Source organism: Opisthocomus hoazin, chromosome 8 (genome assembly GCF_030867145.1).
Source record: "Opisthocomus hoazin isolate bOpiHoa1 chromosome 8, bOpiHoa1.hap1, whole genome shotgun sequence".
NCBI classification, from domain to species: domain Eukaryota; kingdom Metazoa; phylum Chordata; class Aves; order Opisthocomiformes; family Opisthocomidae; genus Opisthocomus; species Opisthocomus hoazin.
Window position 1 is genome coordinate 41,885,880 of NC_134421.1, and position 26,781 is coordinate 41,912,660.

Here is a 26,781-nt window from a genome sequence, read left to right on the forward strand (position 1 = left end):
GTCACAAACAACGTTTTCAATTTTAATATTGGAAACTTGTTAGTAAAGGCAAAAATATATCAGAAATTGAAATACCATGTTTAAAACCCCGTATTTTCTTCGGGAATAGAGATTTGCTGTGGCAACATCTTGAAGTGTTGTAACTTTTGCCATGTCTGAGCTCTCATTGCCATTCAAGACCTTCAACAGAATTTTGAACTGGGTGGTCTTATGATACAGCATTAGTAGATTTATAGAGATATTTACAAAATTTCTAAAAGTGCCAGATTATTTAGCAATTTCAGACAGCATTTTGTAAATCACTTTGAAAGACCTCTTACTTTATAAAAAATTACAAAATGTACAATTCAGAGAGGCCACCTGGACACAGTTCACAAGACTGGACCCTGTATAGCAGCAATGTTTCTAGAGCATATAGGACAAACCCCCAAGATTTCAGAGAACACATGGCGGAACAGGTGTGTTCTTTTGTTACGAGGACAGCACTCTGTCATCAGAGGGGAAAAAAATTAGTGTGTCACAGAGTCCCTGTAAATAATTCATATTGTAACTGACCTTTATCCTCTTTAGGAATTTCCCCAAGCATATTCTGTGCTCAGAGCCCGGAAAAAGTTAACAAGTTGAAGGACAAAACAGGCCTATGACAGCGGTTACTCATACAGACTAACCTCTTTGCAGCACTGGGCTTCACATCAGAGCTGCCTAGAAGTTGGTCTGCTAAGTTCCCGAAATTTTATGAAATTTGACTAGTTTGTAACTTGTTATCTAGTTGGAGTTCAGCTTTGTAATTAGTGTTGCTTGATCCTCAATTGCTTATCAAAAGATTCCCAGAACAGTTAAGAACATGTCTGATAGAGAATACAGGTAACAGACTGCAAAGGCACCCACTTGCTCCAGTCCCAGACTGAGCTGGTGGTGGTGGGACGACACTTCTGAACACAGGAAAACACATCCAAGTCCCTCACATAATCTATTCATTGTAGAATAGACTAGACTAGTTAAGTTGGCAGGGACCTACAACGATCAGGTAGTCCAACTGTGATGTGCAGCTGCACTAGATGATTGAGTACTCGTTCACTGTACTGGATCGCACAGTCAACTGTAGGTCTAAGGGGAGGCAGGCACACAGAATAAGAAAGCAGTTAAGCATATTAACTTCCCCCAAAATGAGCTGTCAGTATCTTTCTACTGTAGTGTCATCCTGTGCACTAGAAACAGTTAATAAAATCAGTAAAGGGGAGAGGATTTTTAGTCTTGTAATTCCGTTTCTTGAAGAGTAACATATAGAAAAAAAATGAGCCAGATTCTGCTACTTTCACTAGCTATTTGGTCTGCAAAGCAGTTTTCTTCAGCATGTTACTAAGGGTATATGCATTACCCAGCTATAAACTGTAAGAGGATCAATGCTAAGCAGGTATCACTCACTGAACAGTCAAAGCTTTCCTTTTTACTAACCAGCAAAAATACCACTATTTAAGATGAGTCTTTCCATTTGATATGAATCATACAAAAAAAGAGATAGACCTGTTCACTGTAACAATATTCTTAAAGAACTTCAGTTTCTAGAACTAAATTAAACACCTTTTATTGCAGAAACAAATTTAAGAAGGTCAAAGCGTACAAAAAAACTATCAGAACAAATGTTACATGAACAGAAGATTAAAGAGTAAGTGTGGCCTCACCGGACAATGTGTGTTACACACCTCATTACCCATCTGAAAGAGAATTGGGACACTCAGTTTTTTCTTCTTCAGCAACAATTGCCTATCCTACACGCTTATTCTGCCCATTCTACTGCTACCCCAAATGCAGGAGGTGCATGTTTCAGAGGAGCCTGCAGCTAGAAAGCTTTAACTTATCTTTATTGATTCAAGTCATACTTTTTAACAAAACTTTAACAGGTTTTATTTTCTTTTAAAGCTTACTTGCAAGTCATATTTTACAGGCAATATTCTACAACCTAACTTTGGTAGTGGTTGATGTAACATTTTAAAGAATATTTGCTATTCACACAATTTGCATTAGAAGTTTAAAACACTGTCACTGAAACAAGTTAATCTGTACAAATGGACAGTCAAAGAGGCTAAAAAGACATTTTAGAGCAATCATTGAGAGCCTTTACTATATCATAGTCACTTCAAGCGTTGTAAAGGAGTTTTCTACAATCTTCAGCTTTTCTTCAGAAAGCAGGTTTTCTTGCTTCAGCTGTCCAATAAGAGCTTCCAAGGACCTGAGTCTCCCCAAAGTTTTTACCTCCTGCATTTCCAGCAGAGTGATTTTAGAGTGGAGCTTTGAAATTTTTTGCCAAAGGTGATCTCTGTCTATGTCTTGTTTGCAGTATGAATGCTCAGTTTGTAGTACTTCATTTCCACCATATGCATTCATATACGCAGACTCATCTGTTTCTGTCTCCTCTGTGTCAAGAAACTCTTGCTTAATAGGCAGGAAGGAACTATTGACCGTTTCAGGCTCTTCTGGACTCTCAGCTGGCACAATGATAGCAATGACAGATTCTTCACTTCCACTGAACTGTTCAATGGTTTGTGTGACTGTACTCAGTAAAACTGCATTTTCACTTGCTGGTTGTACTTCAACAGAACAGCCTACAACATGAGAGCTAGGATTTTCAATTGCATATTCAGTAACTGAATCTAAAGCATTTTTCAGTTTCAGAGATGAATTCAAGTAGGCAGGGTCTGTAAATTGCAAGACTGTAGCTGTACAACCTACTGGATCCCCTACAGAGGTATGAGCACTGGTATCTTCCATGCTCTGGACTGCTGCTGCCACTAAAACAGGATTAGGTTGATACATATGCTGCGTAGATGAATCATCAAGAATGACACTGCCTGCCTGAAAGTCTTCTCTGTTTTGAAGTTGTAGTTTTTCAATTTGTAAAGGTTTACTCAATGCAGTTGAGCAAACTACTGCTTGTTCATCTACATTTTCTGCAATTACAGGATTTTTCTTTGGTGTACAAGGTTCAAGTGATACAGATGCCTTCTCTGACTCTACATTTGTCTTTGTTTCTTTCAGGTCTTCTCTCTTTCTCTCTTGTGTGCCGTTCTGAGAAGAGGCTTCTTCCTAGAGGAAAAAAACAACAAAACAAAACAACCACAAATCCAACTACCTTGTAACTAGGAAATCACTTGAACATGAAAAAAAAGGGTAAATCTCATTCTATAGCATGGTACTGTGTAACTACTAATTTAGATGAGTACCATTTTAAAAGTACACCAGAGACCTGAAAATTCATGTAACTGTCTTCCATAACTTTGCTTCAGGTCTGAAACTTTGAAATATTATTTTAAAGCTCTAAAGGCAATAACACTTTTTTAATTTTCTATTTCAAACTCTAAGGAACTTTACTGGTTTACACAAGCCATCATAATTTTAAAAGCACTTAAAGAGAAGTGGCTACACAAATCTGTTTGACAAAGACTCGCTAGCATCTCCTATTACCACCTGAAACGTTGTATTAAATATACACAGTACAAGATTTTTACATTAAAGATGCAACAAAGCTGTTTTAGAAAGATACAGCAAATCTTTAGTCATGCAGTCTACCCCAAAGAGAATTTAACAACAAAATATTATGAAGACAGGCTTGCAGAGTAGTGAAACATTCAGCACAATCACATAGGCTGATCCTTAAACGAGTAATTCAATTCTGACAACTAAACATCACAGTTCATAAAAATGGATGAATGATTTTTTGGATGGATAGAAATCTAAGCAGAAGGATACAATTTTAACAGGACTTGAAGCAATAGTTGTTACTGAAAGATGGACAATTTGAAGCTTATCTTTTTTAGCCACCTTCTTTTCCTCTCCTTCACATAAACTACATCATCACGTGATTAGATTAAAGATCAGTACCCAAACAAGCTTCTTAGTATGTCAGTCAGTGAAACAAAAATACACTAATAGTGAGTATCTTCGTTTTTTTCTAGTAGGCTTGATTATGAAGAGACCCAGCTGCAGAACTTGTACTCATGTTAGGCCTGTGGACTAAAAAGCAAAACCAAAAATGCCCACAACAAACAGAACAAGGAGCAACTTTTAACTTTGCTAACTAAATATAGGCCAGTTAACAAAAAACAGGAAAGGGGGGAAAAAAAGGAAATAAAAGAAGGGAGGGAGAGAGAGGAAGGCCAGGCTGAAAAAACAGATTATGATGGAAAACGTAATTTCGAAGTGTATGTTCATAAAAGTATGTACGTAGTCTGAAGTACCCTAAATAGATTACACTTTGTAATTCAATTTTATATGCAACTTCTGTCTTAAAAGGCTTGAAAAATGTACACAAAAATAGAATTAATTTGGTTACCTTTATCTTTTTAAAGATGATACTTAAACATGACATCATTCTTAGGGATTTTGAGAGAATGAAGTATTTCCCTTTCTCTGCTCCACCAGCAGCTGAATAAGGCATTCTCAGACTCCATCTTTTAACTAGACAAATCTCTTATGAAATAAATTAGGGAAATGTCCCCCAAATCCTTGCCTATCAGAACTGCCATTAAGGCTGAAGGAAAGGCACCGCAACCTGCCCTCACACTCTTATGGCAGCCTTCAAAATAAAAATGCTTGCAAACCAATGTAGAACAGTTACTGATATTGAAACACAGGCAACTAACACTGCTCTTGAGAAACAAACATTCTTTATTTAGCAGAAGAAATAATATGAAATGTTTCCTGAAGAATCATTAAGCAGTTCTGGAAGATATCCTTCACTTGCTCCACAACACACAAAGCAAGGCAGCGGTGAACAATATGCAAATGCTGCAACTCTTCACACTCAGTTTTCCAAACCAAGGGTTTACAGATGAGTGTTGAAATGCAGCTTGGGACTTCAGCTTCTTGTTCCCCTACATTAACTCACACACTAACAAGCGATTCTCCCCCAGAATAAGGAGAGCTCTTTTCCATGTCTTTGTGAATATTTAGTCTACGCAGAAAATTTGGGTTTGGGGCGCTACACAACCCGTGGCTAAGTTGATTTGCTGAGGTGGTCACTGACAGGTTATGTCTTGATGTGTAGAGAAGCGCAGTCAGAAGCATGAGATTGAAAAAAAGCAACGCCAGAGAGAGAATTAGACCCCAGGAAAGCAAGTCCATGTATCACAGATATCAAGAACTGGCATCTGTTTTCTTTTGATAGCAGGGAAGCGATGGATAGATTGAAAGGAAGCACAGAATATTCTTTTTCTGAACCAGATAAATCTATCTGGGATTTCCCAGATATACATTGCTGACGCAAAAATAATTTAGAGAAGCCATTGGTATGTTCTTGGCAACACCACTGCATAAAAAGTTTGCTACCTTCATAACTCTACTGTCCATCTTTGTAGGTATACTATGACTGCTCTATGGTCACAAGCAAAACAAGAGAGAATGACAAAGTGGGGAAAAGCTGACTTTTCTTTAGGGGGGAACCACATACTTTATCTGGAATTGCACAGAAGCATGGGGCAGCAAAGTCTAATTCCAAAGCTAGGGCTCCCTGTTACAGTAACAGCACAGATAAGTGAGGGATGTATTGAAATGAGGCGGGAGAGTTGGAAGGAAAGTTATTTATTGCTAAGTTATTACTGCCATAAATGGCAAGATTTTCTATTTTTATACTTGAGAGATTTATCAAGATTGCTTTTCACTCTACAGAGCCAAAAGCAGTCTGAACACCACCTGCAGCTATCCAAGAAGGCAGAGAAATTAATGACTAAAAACTAATTGTTTTGTAAAATTAATTAGCCACACATTTCAGTTTCAGCAATTTAGCCTTAATTCCAGTCCTTCCATTTCTCCAACCTCCAACATGACGATCCAGAGGAAGACAGTTACGTGCCAGAAGAGAATTAGTATAGCTTTGATCAAGATTAGGTGCCTGTGTAGCACAGTGTTTTTATGTAACCAATAGTACAACTCTGTGAAAGACAAGGTGGAATAGTCTTTGAGGGCTATCTTCAGCAGCTTACACTCCTGAGCTCTTAGGTGTTAGAAAGGTTAGGGACAGAAAAAAGAAATGTGTAGTTTGAAACCAATACATTCCAAAGCCAGCATTCCTGTACAATTAATAAAAGGCCTTAAAAGAACATTAAAATAATAATTAAGAGTAATTGCAGAGGAGAAAATATTTAGAATCATAGTATTCTCATAGGAAACTTATTTTCCTATGGGAAATTTCCTATAGGAAATGCTTCTGTAATTTCCAGTTAAAAAAGACATTGAACCTCCAGTCAAAGTATGGGAAGTTCTTCGTTTACACTATGGAATTACATACTCGTTTTGGGTCAGTCCCATTGACAAAATATTTTGATGGACAGGAATTCTATTTTTAAAAGAAAATATGAATATATTACAGATAATTAGAACATGTGTATTACATAAATAGTTGGTTAGCTTTATACAATAAAGAAGACAGGAACACCTTACCTCATCACCAGCGGAAGAGAAAATTGTTGGTACAGCAGTATGTTTCAAGTATCGTATACCCCATCGCACATCAAGGGAATCAGGGGTAAAATGATCACTGCACAGAAGCTGGTGCTTACTTGGCGTCCACGCATCTCGTTTCATATTCCGCAGCCATTTCTCAAGTCTCTCTTTATCATGAAGTGGAAATCTTTTCAAAAGCAGTTCATAAAAAACAAACAAAAAACACAAACAAAAAAACCTTACTGTTTTTTTTTTCCTTCTTTTCAAATAAAGAATACCTCATTGTTCCTTACAAGGTAGTCTTTCCTCACAAAAAGATTAAAATAATCCTTTTTACAAAAATTTAAATATGAAATGCTAATCAGGATGTCACACATTAATCCAATAATTATCCAAATTATTTCTAGCTGGATATTTGCTCCAGAGTTCAGCAGCAGAACTTCTGTTGATTTCTGCTGACCAAGGATTTCAGAACCCACAGCCAAGATGTTTTAAAAGGCTTGGTCACAGAATCACAGAATGGTAGGGGTTGGAAGGGACCTCTGTGGATCATCTAGTCCAGCCCCCCTGCCGAAGCAGGGTCACCTAGAGCAGATTTCCTTTAACTACAAGTGGAATAAAACACTTTTTAGCATTTATATATTTTTGTTATACTACAGCTTTTCACTTGCTCAGAAACTAGCTCTACAGAAGTTAGAGGAAATACTCTGACTTCATTTTAAAAAAGTTAGGTCTGGTCCTCATTTTAGAAATAGTATTTGTGGAGCTTTTTTCTCTTACTAGACACAATTAGTAACAAAACCTTTTGTTACAATTTTTTGTTTAACTGAGTATCTCTTCATATGTGTCATACTTCAGATTATCTGATAACTTGGAAATGTATTTCCAGTGCAGAATTTGAATTCTGTTCAAACAGTAAATACACATAAAGGCAAAGCATGTCTATATGTTATGTTTCAGCAATTAAGCTTTCTTACAGCACTGAGAGCCCACACAATATTATGAAATGCATTACTAACTTTTGAACCACCTAATTTACTTGAAAAGAAAAATGAAGAGTGTATACTTTCATAGAAAAAAAAATCAATTCTGAAAATATATGCAAATGGTCAGACAAATTACATGGGAAAGAAAACTAAATTAAAAGAAAGTGGGTGAAGATATGTAATTTACTTAAGGAATTGTGATACACAAAGGGAATTACAGGCTTATTATGATGCATGTACAGTCAAGCAGTTATGGTAATGGCAACACGAACTTTCAGACTACTCTTGGCTCTCATCTCTTATGAGACAGATATCAGGGTATTTGAAATGTGCTTACAGGTTTCTCCGCTGCCTATCAAGTTTCTTTCAACTGTAGCATATAACCACATACGATACATAAACCACAACTTGAATTCTGAGCACTGTTCAATAACTACTGTTAAGAAAGCAATATTCTTTAGTATCATGAGCAATAATTAAAAAAAAATCTCTGCTTTTGGGTATATAAAACTATAAGAGATAGATTCATGTGGTCATTAAACCTGATCATAACTGTACGATGTAAAAAATGTTAGTTCTTGGCAGTATGATGGACAACAGAAACATCCAGATGTGAACAAGTGCCTACAGTCTTTACAAGACTTATTTTGTCTTACTCCTTAAATAGAAATGGAGCATTCCTAACTCCATTTCTCTTCCCTTAGCTCTTTTTTCCTTTTAACTAACAATCAGTTCTTTTGGCAATGTTTATTACCATCTGTTAATGGAACTTCAGTGCACAAAAAATTTGATTCTCCAGTGAGGTATTCCCATGCAACAGAAGCTGAGGAGAGAGCCTGGAGTGCCTAGTGTCTCCCAAATGCTACAAGGGTCTGTATCTGGGCTACCTCTTGGCAAACCCAAGATCCCACCCTCAAACCTGAAGCTGCATGGTTCCTCCAAAAGCTACACATGGTAATGACTCGCTTATGCGGGCCCACAATGTTCCAGAACTGCAAACTTAGCTGATTTTGAGAGAAAGATACCCGAGATTCACAGGATAAATGTGCATGTCTTCACCCCTTCCCCAATCTTCTTAATTGGTTGCCATTTAGGTTTTGAAGTTACCAAGGAAACAGAGCAAGCTTTCGATGCATCTGACTCTGAGTGTCTGCAGGAACGCAAGGAATAATTCTGGCAAGAACACAATAACCTCTCAAGGGCAGGTTAGAGGTTTGGCCTTTTCACATTCTGTGTAAACCCAATAGCAGCATTACATATATTATACAGCATGCCCCACAAGTAACAGAGCTTAGCCTGGGATGTTACTATATAGGTCCAAAGAAGGCTCTCAGTAGGAGGATGGCTTCTTTCAACTGAAGGTTATGTCACCAATCATACCTCTCCACAAGGGAGGGCCTTGAGAACGTTTGCTTCCACTGCCGTTACCATTGCAACACAGCACTCACTGCCTTCCCCATGGTCAGCCTGCTTCAGATGGGAAACAAAATCATCTGTAGTGAGAGACAACGTCTGATGGCGAAATTTATTATTTTAGCTTATGGGCAACTTAGTCAAAATCTGCTCCTGCTTCAATGCACCCTTACTCATCAATGATTCTGTTCTTTGGTGTAAATGAGATACAAACAAAAGGAAAATGGAAAGAGGAAGTGGACAGAGCTTATTCAGGATCTGCCACCACTGCACAAGTCAGAGAGGTGAAGAAATAAAGAACGGCAGTCAGGCCAGCTGAGATTAGTCACAGTTAAAAAGTTCAGAAGGAGATCAGACCCAAAACCCCAGAGCAGCAGCGGACATCTTTGGGTGTTAAGAGGCAGTAGTAGTTGATAACGTAGGGCAAGAGATCTCTATAAATCAGATCTCAGCACCCCTTCTGCAGAACCATGGTGCTTCGTAATGCAGCACAATTCAATGGTTAGCTAAAACAGCTATGTTTTTGAATATAAATATGTATCAGTACTCAAACTTGTTTTGACCATCAACACAGCTCTCACAGTCTCTAAAGCAATATAAATAATTTATTTCCCCTCATTTTCAGGATTGTTTTATGATGAATCACATATTAGAGACATGCTGGGGTAAAGGGGTTTCCTTCAATCTAAACTAAAATCCCTTTCAAAGAAGTCTTCCCATGGGACTTCCTATATCGTCTTCCTGATCTTGGAATAACAATGACTACTGAGCAATTGAGACAAACTGGCAGCTCAGTTTGAGGTATACATTTTACCAAAACAGATTTTCAGGCTAGTTGTGAAATTTATTCCTCAAATTTTTGTAGAATCATTGAATGGTTTGGGTTGGAAAGGACCTTATAGATCATCTAGTTCCAAGCCCCCTGCCATGGGCAGGGACACCTCCCACTAGATCAGGCTGCTCAAAACCCCATCCAGCCTCGCCTGGAATGTTTACAGGGAGGGGTAATCCACAACTTCTCTGGGCAACCTGTTCCAGTGCCTCGCCATGCTCAGCGTAAAGAATCTCTTTCTTATATCTAGTCTGCATCTACCCTCATTCAGTTTGAAGCCATTACCCCTTGCCCTATCGCTACATGCCCTTGTAAAAAGTCCCTCTCCAGCTTTCTTGTAGGCCCCCTTTAAGTACTGGAAGGCTGCAATAAGGTCTCCCCGCAGCCTTCTCTTCTCCAGGCTGAACAGCCCCAACTCTCTCAGCCTTTCCTCATAGGAGAGGTGCTCCAGCCCTCTGATGATTATTGTGGCCCTCCTCTGGACTCGCTCCAACAGGTCCATGTCTGTCCTGCACTGAGAGCTCCAGAGGTGGACGTAGTACTCCAGGTGGGGTCTTTTCTTAAATGCTACCAAATACGTTCCATTGACAAACACTTATTGTACTTTTATTCAACAGAAATACATTAGTATTTAGTTACCTGCACTGTGCTCCTCTCTGGGTTGAGAAACACTGTTTTTAACTCACCATTCTGGGAATCACCAGCCACGTAGCCACAACAGTACAGAGGTTACTGCGGACCTGGGATGGTGACTAATCAGTCAGGTGGCCGGATAGTGCTACGCAGCCACCATAAACTGGTTTTTGGCAACTGAGGCAGTTAGCTACCAGCTAGCTCAGCTGCCTCCAAACAAACCAGCAATGCAGCATAGGCAAGGTAATAACCCTAGCGGGACTACTGTATTTTAAAGAATCAATATATTTTTACTCTTCTATTCTGTTAGGCCCTCTGCTTGCAAGCCGTCAGATGGAGGATACTCGGCTCCTGCAGCATTCAGGCAACGCCTCCGCTCCTGCCTGCCCTGCCGAGGCACCCACTCCACAAAGGCGGCCACGCTCGAAAAAACCGGGGTAACCGGTACTACTTCACTCCTAACAGCTAAACACCCTCACGGCTATCAGCGCAAATTTTATTTTCCAGTCGCATCCCTTCGGTTTTCTCTTCACGAACCCTCCCCACCCGCTGAAGGGCCGTTCGAATCCGCGGTGCCTCTCCCCTCCCCGCCCAGGCAAGCACCGGCGAGGTCAGGCACCCCGCCTGCCCACCCTTCTGCCCACACCTTCCCCCTCACAGACGAGGGCCTTCTCTCCCTCCAGCCGCTGGGGACGAGGCAGGGTTCAAAGGCGGCTGCCGGCCCCTCCAGTTAGTTTCTCCGCCATTTACCCGGCTGCTGAGGGGCCGCTGAGGGCCCCGCCCCACCCGGGGTTGGCCCCTCTAGCGTTCGCCATCCCCCAGCCCTCGCCCAGACCCTACCCCGCTCCCCGGACACTCACGGGTAGAAGCTGAGCTTGCGCTGGTCCCGGGCGCTCTGTCCCCCTCGGTTCTTGCAGCAGGACGCGGCGCAGTACCGCGGCATGGCGGAGCAGGGCGGCCCGGCCGCAGGGCGGAACCACCGGCGCGGCGGCAGCGGGGGCGCAGGGGGCGGGAGTCACGGGGACAGCGGCCACCCACTCCTCCCACCGCCCTCGCGCCAGGGGAAGAAGCCCCGCCCCGCTGCGTCACGTGAGGCCGCGCGGCCAATGGCGTAGCGCTTCGTGTAGGAATCGCGGTCGGTGCGCGGGGGGAAGGTCTGCGCGAGCGCGGGCGGCTGTTGGTCGGGAGCGGCGCGCGGGGCGCTGAGGGGCAGCGGCCTCGGTGCTGGCGGCGGCGGCGGCGAGCGAGGGCTGAGGTGAGGGGCGCGGCGGGAGTGGGCCGTCCCCCGGCGGGGAGAGGGACGGCAGCGAAGGGGCTGGGCCGCTGTGGAGGGGCTTGGGCAAGGCGGAGGGGCGCTGAGGTAGCTGGAGGGGCCGGAGAGGTTGGGGGGAGGCTGGGGAAGGCGGGACGGGGACCGTGTGGGGGAGGTGGAACACTGGGGTTCGGTCCGGTGGATGTACTTGCACTTTCGGCCTCTCCGGGCTCCCACTGCTCGCTAGGCCTATCTGCTGTGGTCTTTTCGAAGCCTGGCTGACCGGGAGGTGGGACAGCGTCGCTTAGTGTCGCTGGTATCATCTGCTGAGGTATGTCTCGGCCTCGCCTCGTGGTACGGCTGTAGCGAGGTTCCTGAGGGGCCTGGCTAGGAAGGGTGGTGCTGTCCCGTTTCCCTCTTATCCAGAGCAACACTCAGGAGCCTTCTCCTGGATTTGCTTTCCGGTCAGTATAGGAGAGGCCAAAAAAACGACAAGCCCCCAGAGTTGGGCAGACTTTCCTGTAGCTGGCTGTGGACTAGGAGCCTTGCTTACTCATCGGGTTAGTCGTGGTATGAAAACCAGTGGAAAACTTTGGTAACTTTCTTACCACTAATGAATCGTTTGCAAAGTTATATGACATCAGAACTCCATTGGACAGTGCAGCACAGTTCATGTAATCAGAGCAGTAGCAATGCTGTGGATTTTCCTGAGTGTATGAGGCTTTGTGAATATAAGCATTTAACTAAGATCTTTGCTAATTGCTTTCAAAGAAGGAGGGAATAGGGCATGTGCATTGCAAGGTGGAAGTAGCTCTGTATTTTCTATATGTGACATTTTATTCCAGGTACATCATCCTTAAACATCACTTCATAGTGCAGCTATATATAAACGTTGATAAACTGATAGAGAATCGATTGTTATCACCTCTATATAACTTTTGATAAACATTAGACAGTAAGCAGGATAGTAGTTGAGATCTGTAACTACTTATGCAACAGAGTTAAATAATTAATCTGTGTTAATAAAATCTCTAACTTTATTGGTAGGTCTACCCAAATAAAATATTGTTCTTCGTAATTAGTAGGGGGGACTGTTTTGTGACATGACCTTAATATCAAGAAGTATATAGAACTTAACGAATTCTGGAATGTGTTGTAACTAATGTGCACGGCCTGGAAAGTGAAATTTATCTGTCCATTTTCGATTGGCAAAACAAAAGAGACATAAAGAAAATAAGTGCTTAAAAGAAAGTACGTTTTGAAAGGGATTGTGAAATAGGGATGGCAGGGCAGAGGTCAGGCATTTAACATGCTAGTTAACAGTAGCAATGCTAAGATGCTCACAGCATGTAAAACAGGTTATTTTCTAAAAAGTAAATTCAGTAATTGATGATAGTGTCTAAACAGACTTACAATGTCTTTGTAATAACCTTATAAGTGTTAAATGCTGCTTATAGTGTAGTTTCATTTGTATTTGCTTTTCATTTACATTATATTTTATTCTTTTAGTTGCATTTCATTCAGGTTCAAGGGTGTCACTAAATTGTCTACATTGTTTTAAAAAAATCGTGAAACTGAAGTACTGATTTTTTTTTCTTAAATATGCTTTAGAAATCTAGATAAAACTAGGGGCAGTGTAGCACAGAACTGCATTACAGAAATCCTAACATAAAACTGTAGAAAAAGGATAACTTGGGTGTAATTCATTATCAAGAGTAATACGAGTTGAGAAGGTTAGGCAGAGCAGAAAACTTTAAAGGAATAGCTTGTTCTTGCGCTCTAATGAGCTTGGGAGTTATAAAAGAGGGTTTGGCTCTTAATGAAGCACGTAAACTGCTCTCTTTAGCTCTTTTCAGTGTTTAATAGTAGAAGCAGACTGAGTAGCTGTAAGAGAATGCAGCAGGTGATTATACAAGCATGATGCAGGTATGGGGAAATGAAGTAAAATAAAAACAATCTCATGTGTGAGATGAAGACGTAAATCTGTATCTGTAAAGCACAAACAGGAAGAAAGCTCCAAAAGTGTGGAAGAACGTACATGTGTGTAGATCTTAGTGTCCAACTGGCAAAGTTTCAGGTTAGTGAACTGGTGAGAGAAAATATGTGGAAACGCCTTGGAAACGCTTGTACTAAAAATATGTCTGGTACCATGCAGGAAGAAAAGGGTAAGAACTGTCCGTTTGGTAACTAAGTACACTGATCAAAATACACTTTGTTTCAACTGCTGCTTCTTAACACTTGATACCATGCAGGCTGCTAGCTGTATAAATGCTTAAGAGGGCGTGGGTACATTCATCTTACGAGCTTTCTACTCTTGCCTCACAAGATTCATTTTAGCCTCCTGAGTTACCTATTAGAAATGTTTTTTTTTTTCCATTTTTGGTACTTGGGTCTTACTTTTCTTTAGAGGGTATGGACTTTTTATTTAAAGGTTTAATGTTTTTTATACCTGGTATTCAAAGGTTTTGAACTCTGCATGACAAATGTTTGGGCCACATAGTGTCTATAAGTATTCTGACTTTAATGGTACTTGGACTTTAAGGTTATTTTATTCAACTTTCAGGAAAGTGATACCATTCATCTCTTTGTTTTACTTATGGTACACTCAAATCAGTGTGATCCAGTGAGGAGGACTTGTTACTTCTGGCATGTTCAGGGCCTGGTCATACACCCTGCTGGTTCGGATATAGCCAGCATTCTGTCTTTGAACATTCACATTTCTATACTCTGTGTTTTAAATAGGATATGCACAGGCCTTGGAAAAAAGTTTGATCTGTTCTGGTAGGAAGAGCTCACCCTGTCCTTCATAAAAATCATGAATGATCGTGTGGCTACGTGGAACTGGTTTTTCATATGAATTATGTATGCCACAGCTTTTCCCCTGTGTTCTAGTATCAGTTTGTTTCAAAATGTAACTTTTTGACAAATAAGTTGCTGACAAAAACTGTTACTTCTAATTATTATTGAAGCCGCTTGTCTTCTATAGAAGACTTCTTTTTTGAGTTCAGACATGGAGAGTTTCATTTGTAAACCTGTATATGCAATGGTATTGATCAGATGAATTCTTTCATATCAACAACATAGTAGGTGTTTTTATTTATAGTACAATCTAATGTGAAAATAAGCTAAGCTCAGCCCATTGTAAAGAAAAATGTGCTCGACTTGACTGAACTCTGTACTCCAAGTGAGTGTTTCACTCTTTATCATGTTCACCTTAGGACAGTAAAATGACCTTCTGAAGCCGTCTTCCTGCACCTGACAGTCGATCTCTAGTACAGATGTGTTTTCAGGCTTATTGTTGCACAAGCTAATCAGTGAATTGGTCTTCCAGTATTGAGTGGGTTTTTGCAACCTGCAGTCAATTTAGAACTGCTGTGTTTATGGTCCTAGAACTTAAGGATTAGTTTAAAGCTAGTTCACATATGCCAGCATGAACTGTTTGATACAGTGAAAGGTGTTTTATATTTACTTGAACAGCTCTGTGGGAGAACATACAGTTGAGGATAGCTGTAAACCAAAGATGAACACTGAAGCATGCTTGTGCTGCATGTGAAATGTGAATTTTCAGTATTTTCATTTACGTATTCTGTGATTATGAATCTAGGGGAATGGAGTTTGACACTTGTGAAACAATGTGCTTACATGTCTGTCACTGAGCGACTCCTGAAACATACAGGTCTTCCTCTTCCAGCTTAAAGGTAAAACTGTAAGTTGTTGTGTAACGTGAAATAACTTGAAGTATATTTCCTTTTCTCCAGGAACCAGAGAAATGGCCACTACGCAATCTGTCTTCACATTTGCTCTCTGCATTTTGATGATAACTGAATTAATACTGGCTACAGAGAGCTATTATGATATTTTAGGAGTTCCAAAAAATGCATCAGACCGCCAGATCAAGAAGGCATTTCACAAGCTGGCTATGAAATACCACCCAGACAAAAATAAGAGTCCTGGTGCAGAAGCAAAATTTAGAGAAATTGCTGAAGGTAATATATGCTAACCTTAGTCTTAATAATTTGATACATGGCTTATATCTGTGAGAAAATGTAGTAATATAAGTATACTCTGTTTTTACTGAGTAAGAGATAATTTTTTTTTTTCTTAATTCTACTTCTGTGCTGTCAAATGTCCAATACCAATATGTGACTTGTTTCTGTGTCCTTGCACATAGGCAGGTCTTCGACACAGTTTGTGCATTCCTGCTTATTAGGCTTTTTGGTTCATGCCTCTTGTCACAAAAAATATTTGGCAGTAGGACGACTTTAGCCCTAGGAGGTTAATTCTTATCTTTTGATCTGTCTGGTAAGGTCTAGCTCAGGATTACTAAGGCTTTAGGGGGACCTGACAGCACCTTCCAGTAACTATGGGGAGATGATCAAAAAACCACAGTAAGATGCTTTAGTGGTTCATGGTGGGAGTACAAGAGTCAACAGGTGCAAGAGGTCCAGAGTGGTTATAAGGATAAAGTTTTTCACTTTGAGGATAGGCCAGTGTTGGAACAGGTTCCTTAAAGAGGTTGTGCAGTCCCCAACCTTAGAGATTTTTCAGGAATGAGTGTAGAAAGCCCTGAGTTAACCTAGTCTGTTTCATGACTACCCTACTTTGAGCAGGAGTTTGGAGTAGAGGCTGTCTGAGGTCACTTCAAACCTGAATTCTTCTGTGATCCTGGGAAGACACCATTCATAACTGTTGTGTGATAAAATATAACCGTGGAAGTGAATAGTCGAGAACAGAAAAAGACTTGCTGAAAAATAGGGTGTTCCCACTTCTGCTCCCCATAGACTTGATTATAATAGCAATCTATTTGTGTAGTTTTCCTAACTAAGCTAATAAGAGATTTCTGGGTTTTACCTTCTTGTCTGCAGAAGGGTTCTTCTGAAAGAAATGTAGTTATTAATATAAGGAAAAGGGAGGGACACTCTTGTTAGATCCTGGATTTGTTAGCACCTATTACAGGAGGAATTGGGAACTCTCAAATAAGTGTTGAAGTATATAAAATAGTTGCAAGCCTTTAACAGGTAAGAAAATGGAAGTGTTTAAAATACTTAATGTAATCAGAATGGGTATATTGTCTGTCAGAGTTTCTGCCTTGGAACACCAGTACCTGTAGTTCAGGACCAAAGATTGGATGAAATTCTAATTTCCATTTCAGGTATATCCAATCACAAAATCTAGGTTTATTGTTAAACTTCTGAAAAATTGAGAATTTGGACATAAGGGAAACTCGCTTGATTTTATCTCCTTGATGTTTATGTTGTAACTGCAGCATAGCTAGAACTTGCTGGCTGGATAGCAGGTAGCTTTGCAGACATTGGACTGTGTTTCTGTGATAGGAATGCAGTAGGCAATTCATTTTGTTAGGTAGAGCTCTTATCTTCTCTCCTTCAGTCTTTCTGATTGCCACGTCACTGCTATTTTCTTTAGAATCATAGAATCATTAAGGTTGGAAAAGACCTCTAAGATCATCAGGTTCAACCGTCAGCCCAACACCACCATGCCTGCTAAACCATGTGCTGAAGTGCCACATCTTCACGTTTTTTGAACACCTCCAGGAATGGTGACTCCACCACTTCCCTGGGCAGCCTATTCCAATGCTTGACCACTCTTTCAGTAAATAAATTTTTCTTAATATCCAATCTAAACCTCCCCTGATGCAACTTGAGGTCTTTGCCTCTCATCCTGTTGCTAGTTACTTGGGAGATGAGACCAATACCCACCTCACTACAACCCCCTTTCAGGTAGTTGTAGAGAGCAATAAGGTCTGCCCTCAGCCTCCTCTTCTCCAGAATAAACAATCCCAGTTCCCTCAGCTGCTTCTCATAAGACTTGTTCTCCAGACCCTTCACCACCTTTGTTGCCCTCTCTGGACACACTCCAGCAACTCAGTGTCATTCTTGTAGTGAGGTGCCTAAAACTCAACACAGTACTCGAGGTGCGGCCTCACCAGTGCCGAGTACAGGGGCACGATCACCTCCCTACTCCTGGTGGCCACACTGTTCCTGATACAAGCCAGGATGCTGTTGGCCGCCTTGGCCACCTGGGCACACTTCTGGCTCATGTTCAGCTGCCTGTCGACCAACACCCCAAGGTCCTTTTCTGCCAGGCAGCTTTCCAGCCACTCCTCCCCAAGCCTGTAGCGTTGCGTGGGGTTGTTGTGACCCAAGTGCAGGACCCAGCATTTGGCCTTGTTGAACCTCATACAGTTGGGCTTGGCCCATGGATCCCGTCTGTCCAATATAAATTCTTACTTCCTTTCAAATATAAACACTAATCTTTATTGCTAGTTAAACTATATTGTATTATGTGAATTTAAAATTTTGAGGGTATAGTTTGTCCTAATAGTATAGCTATATATATTATTAGAAATAAATATTTATTTTGAAACAGCTTATTTTGGTTTGGAGGAAGCTGAACAAATGTTGAGCTTGATCAGGAGTGTGTGTTGAATGAGTCTGGCTTGAAATTTGTCCTATTGAGGGAGTGGAAGGAAGCTGTTCTTTGTATTTGTGTATAGTTTGTTTTTTTTTTTCCAATGAGAATGTAAATAAACTTTTAAAACTTTTTTTTTAAATGGAAATAGCATATGAAACATTATCGGATGAGAATAAACGAAGAGACTATGATCAGCTTGGCCGTCATGGAGGACAGGGAAATAATGGAAACCCATTCCATCAGTCATTTAATTTCAACTTTGATGATCTGTTCAAAGACTTTGATCTCTTTAGTCAAAACTCACGGTCAAAAAAGCACTTTGAAAATCACTTCCGAAGTCATCGGGAAGCTCACAATCGGCAAAGACGTTCTTTCCAAGAGTTCTCCTTTGGAGGTGGACTGTTTGATGACGTGTTTGAAAATATGGAAAAAATGTTTTCGTTTAGTGACTTTGAAAATGCACACCGACATGCAGTGCGAACGGATTCCAGGTTTCATGGATCCAGCAAGCACTGTAGGACTGTCACTCAGAGACGAGGAAACATGGTTACCACGTATACAGACTGTTCTGGACAATAATGTTTCCTTTCTTTTAATCTCTTTTCTTCTTTTTTCAACATCTTCGTAATCCTTCTTGGTTTTGTGCTAACATGGAAAAAATTATTTGAACTGTTTGTTCTAAAAACACTTAACTGCTATAAAGAAATAGTAAATGAAACTAATCTTCAGAATAGAAACAACACACATTTGGGAAGTAAATGTCTTGGTAACTGCTTAGAGTGGGAAAAAATAATTTGAAGTGATAGAAAAAATTGTATGTATTTCAGTTTAGTAAACACTTTCCTTATATTTGAACTTCAACACAAGATCTATATTTTTCATTTCAGAAATGTAATATAATTTTTTCATTAGGACTGTTTGAGTTACTGGTGCATGAATTGCAGCAGAGAAGATACTTTAATTTTGAAGTGCTGCTTTTTTTTAATCACATCTTTCCAAGTTTTCACTTGCAGTTTTTACCTGACAGGGACTTATTGTGCAAATGAGATAATTTACACAAAATAACAGCAGATATACAACTTACCTGGTCTTTGTCACTCTGTCCAGCATTGTGAATGTGTTAATAATAAAATACTTTTTCAAGCTGGAAAATAACAAGAGGGAGCATGTTAAGATTGTGCCTCACCTAGGAGAGTGATGTAGGAATTAATTTTATTTCCAAACAGCCTTTCATTGCTCTGAAAATATTTTAGGATTTGAATAACCCTTGACTTATTTAAGGGCTGTTCATGTATGTAAGTTTGGGTGCACACAAGGTCTTTTTTTTCTTCCAAAATACAAGTATCTCTCTAACAAGGTTTGGAAGAGCATACCGAAAACACTCTTGTTTCACGCTTGTTATATTATCACGTGTGCAGTGTGGTTTCCGTAACTCGGTTTATTGAACTTAAATACTCCTCTGTGCTCTTGTGAACAAAATAAGCTTGCCTACAGATTCCTAGTGTTTCTGGAAGGGTCTAATTAAAAAATACGTTTTGTTTAGATTGACAGATTTATTACTTGTCATCAGGAGTTTTTCAGCGCTGTGATTTGAAAGGTAAATTCTTAAACACAGTGTGATACTGAAAATTACAATTGTTGCATTCATCTAATGCCTTCTGGTACTGGAATGTGCTAATAAAGACAGTACTAATGAGTATTAATTTCAGCACCATGGAAATCCATAACCAGTCTAAACTACTTCAAACTAAAAAAAAAGAAAAAAAAACCAAACACCAACCCTGAATATTTTAACTGATGTCAATCCATAAGTTCTGTTTTTTCTTAACTAGTAATACAGGTTTAGTGTATTGAATTTGTTCCCCTTAAGAAGATTGCTGTCACCCACATATGCTGTCCCTTGAGAATTGTGAGATAAGAATTTACCTTTCAGATTGATTGCATGAGCAAAACGAGCATTTTAAACAGCAGTGTTCTAAATAGGCTTTGAGTTCTTGAAATCTTTCTTGAGATTGAACCCTTTGCTTCTCAGATGGATATTGAAAGCTGCCTATTTGCTGAGTAACTTTAACCTTCCCCTCAAGGGTACGTATTGTTGCTTTTTTTTTTTCATTCACTAAATACTTGGAATGGATTGTTGTATTATATTAAGTGCTTTTCCTTTTTCATGTTGCTCTTTATTTATTAATAGACTAATACCTCATATATGGTCTTTATAAAAAGCCAGTAATTTGTGCAACATTATCGGAATGTGCAATATTCTTTTAATAGGATAAGTGCTGGAGTGAGTGTGTTTGTGTTATTTCCACCCTTTTTCTGTGTAACTAGAGATCTTTAGTTTCTTCTGTATAATTAATATATTAGTCAACCAAAAGTTTTAATTTATGTAGATTTCCCCATTTTTTTCTTTATAATACTTCATCAGTCCTGTGCATGAATCAAATCTGCCTGATTCATATCATGTGGGCATCCAAGTGAACAAATTATTAACTTGAAGTTCTGCATTGCTTTCTTTCACAAATGTCAAGTTTTTTTAGAGGGCATTTCTGTATGCATTTGAGGAGAATTACTCACACTGATAAGATTTTGGAAGGATGTAGCCTTTAGTATTAAATACAAGATAGTATTAATGAATGTCCTTTAGGGATGATGACTGCTGGAACTTAGAGGTGGGAGGCAGCTCTAGAAGCAGGATGCAAAGTTAAAATGTTAATGCCTTTCTTAGTCTAGTGAATATTTTCTTAATTTAAATAAACAAAAATTTGGAAACGGCAGAATGAGCAGTTCCTAGGTGTGGGAGAAGGAATATTTAAAGTTCCTACTGCAACCAAACCGTTGACTTCTCCGAAGGTAGTTTTCTCCGGTTATGAACTTTGAGTCCATTCTGTAATCCTGAATTAGAGGAACAGAAGATAAAATGAGCACTGTAAGTTGTAGTAAACACAGCCACGCACAAAATTTGTCTGGTTTAAGTGACTGTATGAGTTCACCTTCTTTCAGGATAAGTTTTTAAGAGAAAATCAAAGGTCCTTGGCTGCTTCTAGGTTAGCTTCCCCTCTTTAAGGATGCTCCAGACTTTATTCGTACAAAGTGTATTTGTTTTCCTCAACTCTTTAAAGTCAAAGTATGAAGTATTATCAAAGTATGATAATAAAATGATACGGTTACTAGTTTTCTAGCTGATAGAACCTTAAAAAGACTTCTGCCTAGTCTATTTTTATCTGCTTCCATATTAGTTAATTACTTGTCAAACAAATACTTCCTATTATTCCTATGGCTTCTCAAAGTGACCTTTCTGCTTGTTTTGGGTGTTGATCCAAAGGAGAGCTTGCCCACTCGCCGAGGCTGGTGTATTGCTATCCATGTGACTTTCTATGATGGGTATGCTTATGATAGACTTTAGCTGAAGAAATTCAGGCAGGTTTTCCTCAGCCAGCAGCCTTCAGTTCCATGGCTGTCAGAACACAGGCCCGCAAAACATTTTGTGCTACTCACTTATTCAGAGCTCTTGCACATTCTTTTCCTATTTATAGTGTTTGCTTCATGGCAGGCTCTCCAGCGGAAGTCCTGATATAACCTTATGACACCTCTGACTTCAGGAGTTTCTTAAGTGCCATCTTTGATCTTCATATATTTTGAAAAGACCTAGTAAAACCTCTTTTTTTATTGTGTGAGGGTGAAAAATACAATTGTTAACGATTTTTTGAAAGGCATTTATGCATATGTAACTCCAGATGGTTGAGCTTCTAAAACTTTACCAAAAAATAGTGGGTTTTTTTCTTATTTGTTTTTCCCATTACACTTTTGAAACACAGTATCTAGCAGAGATGAAAGTACTGTAAACTTAATTAGGGTGCCATTACATTAAACGTGTGAAAATTGTTTGTGTGTGAAGTCTGTCTCTTTTTTTCTGTCCTTCAAGATGTAGATGGAAGCTGCATTCAAGTGGGTTGTGAGGAACTTGTGTTTTATGGAACATTTGGACCACTACATTTTCCTTGAATGGAATGATGGGCTTGGCGGGGAGAAGGGAACAGGGCTGAAAAAAATGGACTTAACTTTACCTGGTCGGTTTTTCAGAGATGTTGAGAACGGTTTGGAGTTAGGCACTATGCCTGTAAACCAGGTAGACAAAAAAGCCTGTGCCAAGGGGCCTTTTTCTGAGAAGCAAAAGTCCTCCACCTTGAAGTGTTCTGTCTCTGCCTGCTGCCTCTGCTGTGAGCACACTGCGGAGTTGTGGGCGAGCAGCATGACCGGCACTCATCGGCCTGGATTGCCACTGAAAAGTGCAGGTTCTGAAGCCAAGGTTAGGATTCTGTTGTGCTGACTCAAAAGTTGACTCTGACTGTGCTTGCAAGTTCTTGGTTTTTGGGGCCTAATCCTTAGAAGGTGGAGGGTGGAAGTTTTGGGATTTGGTATGTCTCATTGGGCCATTTCTCATTAGAACCATCTTGCCTGGAACCTAAGCAAATCTGCCATCTTAACAGTGCAGAGCCAAATATTGAGGACTAAATGTGTTGGAGACAATGGACAATCTGTGTTACGTTTTTGTGCTGAGGGGTGTTGCTTTTTTTTAGTGATTTGTAAATGGGAAACTCCCATCAGGAGTGTCTGTTGGTCATGAAACAAAAGCCTTTTGTAAAGTCGCTTGACTGTGCCATGTATGGGGCTCATTTCAGAATAAAATGCCGTTCATTTGGCTCTGGTGGCTGACGTGGCTGAGCCTGACAGGTCTGCGCTCCGGCAGCGATTCATGCAGCCGTGCTGGTGACTTGTGTAGTGCGGGCACCTGTTTCTGTGGGGACTGGACAGAGACCAGCTTTGCAGATGCCACTTGGCAGTTGTGATATCAACTGACTGTCAGTTACTCCTAGCATAAGGCTGAATCACTTCTAGGTTAAGGCTGTAACTCATCCTTGATTGCAGTTTGTTTAAAAAAGAAAGAAAAAACAAACAAACAAAAAAACCAAACCAAAAAACCCAAACAAACCTGCTTTGAAGCAGTGTATTCCAAAGCTTAGGCACAGAGGAAACCAACTTTTTATATGGGGCATGTTACCTCTTAAGCAGTGGTGTTTGATTTAAGAGCATTTATTTCAAGAACTATGGTAACACTGAAATGACCGTTACTGCTTGTGTTGTTCCTGCTGTGGTTGGAGTTGCATCCAGAGTTGCTGTGGATGAGCTCAGGTCATTGGGGTTGGCTGCAGTGTTCTACCAAGACTTTGAGACACTAACTGGATGTCCTGGTTTTGTCTGGGATGGAGTTAATTTTCTTCCCAGTAGCTGCTGTGTTTTAGATTTAGTGTGAGAAGGATCTTGATAACACTGATGTTTTTAGTTGCTGCTAAGAATTCAAGGACTTTCTCTGGTTTCTCGTATTCAGCTAACGAGCAGGTGTGTAGGAGCTGGGAGGGGGTGCAGCCAGGCAGCCAGCCCAAGCTGGCCAGTGGAAAGATTCCATACCATAGACAGCACGCTCAGGTTATGAATGGGGGTTGGCCAGGGAGCAGGAATCTTTCTTCCTCTTTTCCGTGAGTTCAAATCTCCTCTTTTCCAGGAGTTCGAGCTTTTCTGGGAGTTTGGTCTTTTTCAGGAATTTTGCAAAATTTGCAAATTCCAGGTTCTGTGATTGCTGCTTGGGGACTGACACTGAATTGTTGATCAGGTGGTGAGAAAATTGTATTGTATATAGTTTGTTTTGCATATTCATTATTATCATTATTAGTATTAGTATTTCCTTTTAGTCTTGTTAAACTGTCTTTATTGCAACCCACGAGTTTTCCCTTCTGTCCGTTTCTCCTCCCCATCCCCCTGGAGGGGAAGGGTAAGGGTGAGCGAGCAGCTGTGGGGTCCTCATTGCTGGCTGCTGGGTTAAACCACGACTCTGGAGGTGGTGGACCATCTTTTCCAAGCAGTTCTTCTGGGACAGTCCACCAAGGAATGAATGTACATCTGGTATCAACTTACACATATTCACTAGCTGTTTTGGGGGAGGGCTGGGGTTTTTATTTATTTATTTTGACTTGTGTTGCAGGTCTGTTGGGAGTCCAAGCTGCGTGTTTCTCTAGGCTGGTAAAAATGAACGCGCTTCTCAAAGGTATCCATGAAGAGAAAGATGGAGGTGCCTGATCCATCTTTGCTTAGCCTGACACTCATCCTCCAGCCACAGGCAGCTCGGAAGGGGTGCTGGCAGTCATCTTAGCGGCTGTGGGAGGGCAAGCCTGGCCTCGGAGCTGTCTACTCCAGTGGAGGTGCATGGGGTGTTCCTCTTGCAGGGATCTGATGGTTGGGCTCTGCAAATCCTGCCCCGGGCTCTTTTGACTTGCAGATGCAAGTGAGACTAAGCTGAGGAATGTTTAGGGAAGTGGATCATCTTCCTGTGTTTTGTGTTTTTGTTTGGTTTTTTTAATTGCATGGAGTACTTTGACAAGGAAACCAGGGAGGAGAGGGGGGAATGAGGAAACCAGTAAACCACTGCTGTCTGGTCTGAGTTAAGGTACAGAGGACCTCTATCAATAGCTCATTTCATGAGCACATTGGGCCTGTAATGTACCAAGTCCTAAGCTCAAGAATTGTGGCTAACATACACCTGGAAGCCAGAAGCAGATGCAGAGACAGTTACGGGCTGGTTGTGGAGGAACTGGAGAAAATAATGTTTGCAATGATTGCTCTGGTGTTACAGTTGGTTTGTCCAGCTCCGTATGCCTCACAGCACCCCTCGCTGCATGAGGATGGCAATTTCTACCCTGGCTCTTCTCCAGGAAGTAGTCAGGATGAAAATAAGTGTTTCTATTTCAATTGCCGGTCAGGACCTAGACCAAGTATTCCTGTGGCCCTCTTTGGGTTGCCCAACTAGGGAGTGTGTGGTGGTGAGGAACTGGCCTATCTCCAAAGACCAGGGATTGTGGAAGAACCAGGTGACATAAGCACTGGTGGTGGTGTGTTCCTCAGTGTGGGAAAATTACATCAGGATAACACAGGAATGAGCTAATGTCATTGGAGATGGCCGGGGGATGGGGGAGAAGGAGATAAGGTTGCCTGGAGGTAACCTAAGGCTAGTTAGCATGGTAGAAATCACACCCCTGGGAGGAGACCTTACATGCTGGTGTAGGACCACCTTTGTATAATGAACTAATCGCTAATCAGAACATGCACAGGAGTACCCTTGTTATGTAACTAAAAGTTGACCAATGAGCAAGTAGTGTGCAACTTCTTCTTTGTTGTAGCCTGTGTGAAAGCCTGCAACTTCTCCAAAGACGTGTGCTAGTTTTTGCGCATTATTGCCTTGCACCCCTTTCTCTACAGAAGTCCGTTAAAGGTTAGAAAGTGAGTTTCGACTCTATGTGCTCGCTGGCTCCAGCGCACCGGGCATGAGCCTGTATCTGGATTACAGGACAACAGTGTAGCTCATCTTCCAAAACGTGAATCTCCTGCAATGCAAAATGGAGCATGGTTTTAATAATACGAACTGTGGGGCAGACAGTGTACGGAAATGTGAGTCCTGGGGTGACTTCAGGGATGTTACAGGTGTGCTGCGGAATATAGATGAGCTGGAGGATGGTGTCCTCAACCCGACCTGGGGTGTGGAGGGTAGGGTATTGTTTCAGAGTGCAGAACATCTGCTGTTCAGGCTGGGTGAGGTCAACCTGCTCCAGAAGTGCAGAATACTGAGTAGCCCACGTCAGCTGACCCTGGGGCTATGCCTGTGTTGCTGTCTTCTGAAACTGTAGTTTCCAGTTTCCCATTGAACCCTCTCATTAGGCACCACTTGTTACTAGAATTTTATCTAGACATGAGGAAGAGAGAGAATACATTTTAGGTGGTTACTTGTTCATGATATTGCCATCATCTGTTCTTCATCTCCCACTGGCACAGAAGTGAATGTCCTAAATGGAAAAGGCAAAGAAGAAGTGAGCCTTGTCTGAGGGGGTCCCACTTGACTTTAATCCATTTCACTTTAGCACCTGGCACTTGCAAGATTTTTAGCCTTGAATATGCAGGATTTTGGGTAGTGATCTAATGAAACGTTGTGTATTATGACCTCAGGGCAGGCGTAACACACCTTTCTCTCCTGCTGTGCAACAATGGGCACTTGAGAGAACTCAAATTACAAAGTGGAGCTGAAATGCCTGTCCTGGGGCAGTGTTTTCCAGAGACCACCTGGCTGAACTAGGGGAACCCATTGAAATGCCACGATGGTGAGGCTAAGCATGCAGAGCTCCAGCTGAGGAAGAAGATGCTCTCTCCTCTGCCCAAATTCCTTAACGAATCCAAACAATGACTTGGTTTCAATCTTTCTGCTTTAGTATGTAAATTGACGAAGTGAAAGGCGTTTTAAAATAATACGGGTCTTTGGTCTGTTGGGCAGCTAGCCCATACTCTGGTTGGTGGTTCTGCTACCTCTGGGCAGCTCAGACTTGGAGGCAGGTGGGGAGGCAGGGCAGAGGGAGTGCTGGATGTGTTGCTGGGATCAGTGTGCAGATGTTATCACTGGTGCACAAATAAATGAAATAACTGCTCGTGCAGATGGGGCACACATACGGCTTGCTTCTGCTAGGAGCTGAACGTAGAGCTCCTGGATTGTTGGTAGAAATGTTATTAAAATCAAGAAACACACATTCTCTCCTCCACTTCTTGCATGCGCCCCAGACCCCCCATTTTATTTTTCTCCTTTTGGTGTCTTGGGCGCTACTCTACTCCAGCCCTTCTACTTTTCCCCTCTGGCAGTGGCTATAGTTATTTTGTTTCTATTTGCTTTGCAGGTCCCTATCAATTCATTTTAGTCTGTGCAT

The 26,781-nt window shown here is 41.0% G+C and overlaps 2 protein-coding genes across 6 annotated transcripts; one reads left to right on the plus strand and one right to left on the minus strand.

Moving 5' to 3' along the window:
- Positions 1-1,559: 1,559 nt before the first annotated feature.
- THAP5 (THAP domain containing 5) lies at positions 1,560-11,353 on the minus strand. 4 transcript variants are annotated; one of them, XM_075428714.1, is made up of 3 exons: positions 11,163-11,353; positions 6,436-6,625; positions 1,560-3,084 (listed from the first exon to the last, which is right to left on the minus strand). In XM_075428714.1, exons 1-3 carry the CDS (start codon positions 11,243-11,245, stop codon positions 2,122-2,124), a joined length of 1,236 nt encoding a protein of 411 aa, XP_075284829.1. In that variant the 5' UTR covers positions 11,246-11,353; the 3' UTR covers positions 1,560-2,121. The 4 variants fall into 4 exon arrangements, with proteins under 4 accessions (XP_075284829.1, XP_075284832.1, XP_075284831.1 ...); XM_075428717.1 differs by lacking the exon at positions 11,163-11,353 and adding an exon at positions 10,949-11,052; XM_075428716.1 differs by lacking the exon at positions 11,163-11,353 and adding an exon at positions 10,356-10,848.
- A 99-nt stretch (positions 11,354-11,452) lies between these two features.
- DNAJB9 (DnaJ heat shock protein family (Hsp40) member B9) lies at positions 11,453-21,868 on the plus strand. 2 transcript variants are annotated; one of them, XM_075428830.1, is made up of 3 exons: positions 11,453-11,557; positions 15,313-15,540; positions 18,135-21,868. In XM_075428830.1, exons 2-3 carry the CDS (start codon positions 15,324-15,326, stop codon positions 18,563-18,565), a joined length of 648 nt encoding a protein of 215 aa, XP_075284945.1. In that variant the 5' UTR covers positions 11,453-11,557; positions 15,313-15,323; the 3' UTR covers positions 18,566-21,868. The 2 variants fall into 2 exon arrangements, with proteins under 2 accessions (XP_075284945.1, XP_075284946.1); XM_075428831.1 differs by lacking the exon at positions 11,453-11,557 and adding an exon at positions 11,619-11,662.
- Positions 21,869-26,781: the final 4,913 nt, after the last annotated feature.